The 7269-nt window shown below is 39.2% G+C and overlaps 1 protein-coding gene across 1 annotated transcript; it reads left to right on the top strand.

The window, feature by feature from the left end:
* Nucleotides 1-317: 317 nt before the first annotated feature.
* Nucleotides 318-3378, top strand: LOC112506355 (probable E3 ubiquitin-protein ligase ZFP1). The gene is made up of 6 exons (XM_025110363.1): nucleotides 318-369; nucleotides 856-1479; nucleotides 1575-1891; nucleotides 1980-2069; nucleotides 2179-2334; nucleotides 2950-3378. The coding sequence occupies exons 2-6, from the start codon at nucleotides 882-884 to the stop codon at nucleotides 3115-3117; spliced, it is 1329 nt and encodes a 442-aa protein (XP_024966131.1). The 5' UTR covers nucleotides 318-369; nucleotides 856-881; the 3' UTR covers nucleotides 3118-3378.
* Nucleotides 3379-7269: the final 3891 nt, after the last annotated feature.

The following is a 7269-nucleotide window of genomic DNA, read 5'->3' as shown; positions in this document are numbered from 1 at the left end:
TTCCATTTCCATTTATCAAATTTCTATCCTCCTGAAGAAAAATTCAGATCCATTATCCCTCTTCAACCCCACAATCAACCCTCATTAGGTATGTTGTTCTTCAATCGGTTGTTGATTTCAATCAATTTTTGTTTTGATGGGTGTTTTGACACAATTTGAGGTTTTGGGATTATACGAAACGGGAGCGACGAAATTAACGGTGTTAAAGAATACATGCAGGACAATTGTTTGAAGTAAAATGCGTTTTCATTTGATTGTTGTTTTCTGATGATCGTTTTTGTGTTTGTTGGAATGCAACATTAGGGCTTTTCGGTTGAAGGGGCACAAATTAACTTAATTCAAGTTCTGGTGTCCGTTGATGATAAGAAGGTACGGTTTTTTGATGATTTAAGTTTGTTTTTCGCGAACTTTTGTGTGAATTTTTGCTCATTTTGATGGGTTTTATTTCTTGTAAGTGGGGGATTTTGTTCATCAGGGTTGATTGAAAATCGAAATGTGGGAAATGAAATTAAACATGACGAATGCAGCTTATCTGGTCAAATTGATCGTTAATTCGTAAGATTGATGTTTTCGAATTTGCTGTTTGTTTGTTGATATGTGAAAATTAGGGGAAATTTGTTCAGATACTGTTGAATTCCTGGGCTTCTTTCTGAATGATAATATTCACATGAATTGCATCTCTAAATGGATTATATTCATTAATGAATGTTCAATTATGGTGTTGAAATGCATCATCAAGGTGTTATCTTGTTGCATTTTCGGCATCTCACTTAATCAAGAAAGTTAGACGTGACCTTTTTCGGTGAAAAAAGAGAGAAAAAGCCAATAACCCTTCATTCCCTTTTCGTGTAGCAGGATTTAATTGCAACTTATCGTTAAAAATGGGGCAACGGAACATGGGTTTCACCGGTCAAATGATTGATAACGAAATAGAGCATGCCCGCCTTCTTCCTGAACCTGGTGTAGTTCCTTTTGGTCGGATTGCAAATTTTCGCCAGCCTAACGATCATCCATCACAGCTAGGAAACGTTCATGGACTTTTGCCCTCTGGGATCGACTCCACCACGTTCATGGTGGCTCCACCTGGGGCCCGAGTGGTTCCGGTTCCAATCAGCCCTGGGCTGCAGAACCAGTTACTGGTTCCAACCAACCAGGTTATGGATGGGTTTAATGGTGCATTTAAGGGAAAGATTGCTGGAGGTTATCCTGTGAACTTTCGGTATTTCTATCCTGCACCTGGCTCGAGCTCTTTTGTGGTTCCAGAGTACCGAGGGTACGATGTTATCCCTGTGGTTATGGGACCTGGAAACCACAGAGGTCCGAGAAACAGAGCCGCTGGTGCTATTGGTCTTGACCACCCTGGCGTGCAACTCATGCCATTGAGCCATGGTGCCCAACCCCAACCCCTTCAGGTGGTGCCTGCCCCTTGGTTGGACCCGCAGTTTCGTGGGAATGCTCCAGGAATACCTTATATGCAAGGTAATTTTCTTCCTTTTACTGCTGCAAAATCCATATTTTATCTTGTTTATAATGTTATCTTACCTGATAGAGATCCACCATTTATCTTAATTCAGGATATACCAATGGATATCAAGTAATGACCGCCAATAGAAACCCGGTGGCCTTTGTGCAGCCGCCTGTTTCATCTCACCAATCAGCACCACCTATGCCATCGGTGCGAGGAAGCCCCAGTATGGGCTTTAATCCTCATTTAGCGTCGACTTCACACATGGTTCCTCTTCAAAACGGGGTGGAACTCGTGCCTAGGTTTGTGGGTCCCACACCACCGGTCGGTGTTAGGGTGTACCAGCCTCGTCGTCAGGATCTGATGGTAGAGTCAACCTCGAGACACCGAGGTTTCCCCGCCCATCTGAGAGTTCTCCCTGAAGATGTAGCATACTTGATCTCTCCATATCTTACGATTTTCGCCGTGCTTATGAGTCGGAACTTTCACTCATTCGTGTGTTTTACATGTGTAGGGAGTTGCAATGCTCGATATCTCTAATTATGGACATAGGGTCGATCATCACAGAGATATGCGTTTGGATATAGATCATATGTCTTATGAGGCAAGTTGTAGAAAAGATTTAAAACGACCGAGATTACTTTCCTTTTTTAGTTGAACCCAAAAAAGGACGTATCTTGAATCTTTATCGACCTTTTCTTTATCGTATGTAGGAGCTTCTTGCATTAGGTGAACAGATTGGCAATGCTGGCTCGAGCTTATCGGATGATTTCATTCTCGGTCATCTGAAAACAAGAATTTTTACCTCTTTTCATTCGGAAGATGGGTCTTCTGCTGATCAAGAACTCAATTTCTGCACAATTTGCCAGGTATTTCTCTGGTACAAACAATTTTTAGAGCAAATTAATGATTTAATCATCGTTATGTGCATAAAACTCGTCTTCTACGAGATTGTTAATCGTACTTGCTATAAACTTTCGGTTTCATTGCATGCAACTCATAGTACGTGAGTAGCTCGTGAGTTAATCGAAATCCGACGGATTGCTTCGTCGGAATGGCTAAAATCCATTCGAAACGATTGTAAAAACAATGGGGCTAATTTATCGGTTTCAACAGAAACATTGAACTAACTATCTGTTGAATCAAACATTTCAAGTTACAAAAAGTTGATGATATCAATTTACACACAAGATTCTGTCTGTTACAATTTTCACAAGAAACAAGAAACGGGTGTTCACGGGAACAGTCACTCTACTATTTATACATCTTACCTCTCTGAGTCCCCATCTCAGGTGGGATATACCGGGTTCATTTCGTATGGTAATTTACACACAAGATTCTCCGTTTTATAAGCATTGAAGGGTATTTCATATTGTTGATTGAAAGTCGAACGCTTCTCTTAAATCATCCATCACGTTAGCTAATTTCACATACGATCTTGTTATCAGTTAACTAATCGTTGAACGATGATTTGGATTTTACAGATGGACTACAATGATCAAGAAAAGATCGGGATGTTGGATTGCAGCCACGAGTACCATGTGGACTGCATCAAGAAGTGGCTGGCCGTGAAAAACAGTTGCCCGGTTTGCAAATGCACCGCACTGGCTACACAAGGGAACAACGAGTCGGGAAACCACGAAGAACCCTAGGCAGGCAGGCATGCTGTTTTCTGCTATAAAAAGAAACTGCAAATTATGGTAAATATCAAAAGTTAGTAGACTGGTGGATGTTATATGTTATAAAAACTAAATATAAGTAGATATTTAGACTTGTTATGTTTCTTCTGTTGTTCTCTGAGATGCAACTGTCAACAACTGTTTTTAAACCGTTGTCTTTGTTGGCGGCGTTAAAATCTTGAAACCTTTCTGTACATATCTTTTTCGTGTCGTTGTCATGTGTATGAACCCCGTGTTTTCGAATGTTAATACTCGGTTGCGCATTCATTGGTTCTTTTGCATATGATGTAAAATGTTCGGTAAGGCTTACAATCATACCAGGGTCTACTCTACTTCTTGGGATAGAGGTGAAGCCTGTATACATCCCGTCATCCAGACCCCATGTCAGAGTGGGATATACTATACCAGGGTCTACCCTACTTTTTGGGGTTGAAGTCAGATTTATTTACATCCTATCCTTCAGACCCCATGTCAGAGTGGGATATACTATACCAAGGTCTACTTCACTTTTTGGGTAGAGGTCAGGTCTATATACATTCCAATATTCCATCCTCCAGACCCCATTTTTGAGTGGGATAATACTGTACTAGGGTATACTCTACTTTTTGGATCAGATGTTAGATCTGTATGCATCTCATCTTTCGAGCCCTACTTCCGAGTGGCATTAAATGGTTTGTTTGGTTTAAGGTGAAGTGTTAATTGGAGTTTATGAAAAGTATATGAAGATTTTAGAGCACAAAATACATGGATTTATGTACATTTGGTACGTGGAACAAGACAAAACGGAATGGGAAAAACAGAACAAAAACTTGTCTCATGTTTGATGTAACGTTGGATAAAAATGTGTTTTTATGGTTCCTCTAAAATAGGTTGAACAACCAAAGGGTCATTGGCCCAGTAATTCTTTCACTGTTCCTTCACTCTTATCTGTCCAATTCCCTCCACTCTCGTCCGTGTACCAAAAGTACCTTAAAGCACAACTAGATTGCAGTTAGGTGATTGAGTTCGGTTTTTTAACAACTAGAAACATACGAAGAGCGAAAACTCTAACGACAAATTGTTAAGTTGACGATGTAAAAAAAAAGGATACGAATGTAATATTTACAGTTACGAGCTGTTTACTTGGTGTTTACTGTCTTTTGTAGAGTAAAAGACGTTTACCCGGTAAGAATTTGCATGATTTAATATTAACATATTGAAAATATTACTAAAACGAGACGAAACCATACTATTTTGTGTTAGATATATATTTTCATATCAATTTTTTTTTATTAACCTGGATATCCAACCCGCTATGCGAGCCGACTAATCTCAAGGCGACCACCTACTTTGCAGATAGCCCGGAGTCACCGCATTTGAACCTCCATGGCCACAAGGGGATTTTTATTCCTACTTGGATTTGAACCTGGAACCTCCTGGTATTTTTGACCTTTGGAGCCAAACTCAAACCAATCAGACACCACTCTTATGGTTGAAATTTTCATTATTGCAGCTATGGTTTTTGGTATTTTCATTATTGCAAGTTTAGAATTTGAATCATATCCTTATCATTTGTCCAATAAGTGTTAGAATTCTCATTATTGCAGATACGGTTTTCAATACTTTCTAAAAAAGGTAAGTGGTTTTGTTATTGAGACACAGACTAAAAATTTACGTCACAAAACTTATTAATTGCACTATACTCTTCATTCAGTTGCAACCAAACCCTCCGTTTTCATCAGTGCAACAACTGAATTCAAGCCAACCCCACAAGTTTCTCGCTTATCTCCCATGGCTTACAAGTCGTGGCTACATCACTTGCTTCTTCAGACAACTGGTTCTCGGGCAAAGCTTGAGCCATCATTCCAACTCCAGTATACACCAGACTTGTAGCAACCTACTTGGATCATTCACAAGTCACAACCTACATTAGAGATGCACAAGGCTCAGACTTATTGGATCTGCAACCGAGCCTTCCAAGCCCATTTTCAGTGAGTAGAAAAAGGGCACGAGCTTTTTTAGATTGGGCTTTTCGGGTCGACTTTTTCTTGCCCCTCAAAATTTTGGGTCGATCAACCATAGTTACACCATAAATCCATATGCACACTTTTCCGCTTATAATGACAACTTTACACAAACAGAAGGATGCCTAGATCTAGTTTATCACATACAAAACGCCATCAAAAACCTCTTTTTCTAACCAAAAACGGAAAAAATATCTTTCTAAAAGTCGATAACGATACAATGCCTACAACTACATTGACATTGTAACATATGAAGCTTCAACCTTTAAGATCATGATGTGTTAAACGAACCAAACGAACATGAACCGATGTGTGTTTGTGTTCGCTACTTTCACTTTAATCGAATGAACACAAACACATAAACGGATAATATTTTCTTGTGTTTGTTCTTTAAGAAAATAAACTTGTTCGTGTTTCTTCATTAATGTAATGTCTACGGTTTATATTATTAATAAAAAAAAGTAAGTAAATAAATAAAACTACTCTTAAAAGGGGGGAAGTTTATAAATATACGGGTTGTGATAATAAAACGTAAAATCTTGAGATTTAAGAGATTAATTTTAAAAACTAATTGAAAGCCGAAGAGTTGAGATGTATGCAAACCTGATTCCTACCATAAAAGGGTAGAGCAATTGTTTTCATAAAGAACCCAGCTATTGCCCGAGAGTGAGCAAAACGGTATAAGACAATAAAAAAGGAAGCTAGCACGATTAGAGCAAAAACGCCAAACAACACATTTCTAACCTAAACTACGTGCGTTCTAACCCCCAGACCCGTGAAAAAAAAAAGTACAACTGCAAAAGTATGCCCAAGTACGCTAGCTACGGGTCCTACACTTAGTTTGCCACCTTAGTCCTCCACCTTCAAGTACTCCTATCAGAGGTCATAATTCATATCATTATAAATGTCTAAAATTGTCATGTGCAACTTAAATTGCTTATTGCAGGTCCTCCTCCGCCTATTCCTCCTGACCCTTAAATTGTCACACTTTCTACTTCCCTCATCGGTGACGACATTGGTATCCTAGGAAAGTGCCCAAACCAACGCAATCTTTCTTCTCTCAGTTTATCCGTTATGTCGTTATGGTAGCTACTCCGAACTCCAACGGAGAAACGTCATTCGGGATTTTGTCTTAACCCACATGTCCATCTAAGCATCCCCATTTCCGCAACTTCCAACTTATTTTCAACAACCTTTCTTTTAACCCTGCATTTGGAGCCATAGAATTTGCCCTTCAATTTTAGTGGAACCTTCCCGGCACACCGTTTTTTGGCTTCATATAGAATTGGAACTCTATTTCATATTTTTCGTAAGATTTCACCTCATAACTATAAACGGTTGACGGTCTAGATAAAAGCCTTACATTATTTACATAAATCACGAGCTTTAATAGTTAGAAAGTTGGGTTCGAGTTTGAGGCACGAGTTCGAGATTTGGGTCACGATTTATTCATGCAATTGTGGATCCTTGAAATATTCTCGTAATAAATTCGTTGTTGATCGAAACTTGATATTTGAGAACCTTGTTTCGATATTCTTTCTTCACATATCATGTGATGAGTTACGCCTTTAATCTTATGAAGTTTAGGTTGGTTTTTACATTCATCCGTGCACGCTTAGAACCCGTTGTTAAATTAATTTGGAGATAAGTATACGAGTTAACCACATGTAAGATGCTACAGGTTTGTCATTTGTGGGGCCAATGACGTGACATCAGTCGTGACCATATGATTGGTCCATGGTCTCCTTCCGATTTATGCTCTAATGAAAGACAACCATGAAATGAACAATTTACATATAACATAAACCACATCACGTAATCAAAAGCAAATTTGGGAACTAAAGGACACTGACAAATTTCGTAACTATTTCTGAACAACAATACCAAACAGCGCAAAAGAAGTAAAACCATGTGCCATGTGCATACCAGTAGTTCCTGGAGAAGGGCGACGATCTATAGAAGCAAAAGACCGACGAGCAACAACAATAGAAGACCGACGACAACAACAACATCAGAAGAGGACGAACGACGGCAACGAGCAACAACAGTGATCTTAAAGAGCGGTGCCTGCAAAAACTTGATTTCAGTGGATATTATGAATTCATGTCGTAAATCGCATCCG

Source organism: Cynara cardunculus, assembly GCF_001531365.2.
Source record: "Cynara cardunculus var. scolymus isolate 2C chromosome LG 2, CcrdV1, whole genome shotgun sequence".
Taxonomy (NCBI): domain Eukaryota; kingdom Viridiplantae; phylum Streptophyta; class Magnoliopsida; order Asterales; family Asteraceae; genus Cynara; species Cynara cardunculus.
The sequence above is the reverse complement of the archived record's forward strand: the minus strand, read 5'-3'. Positions and strand labels throughout refer to the sequence as shown.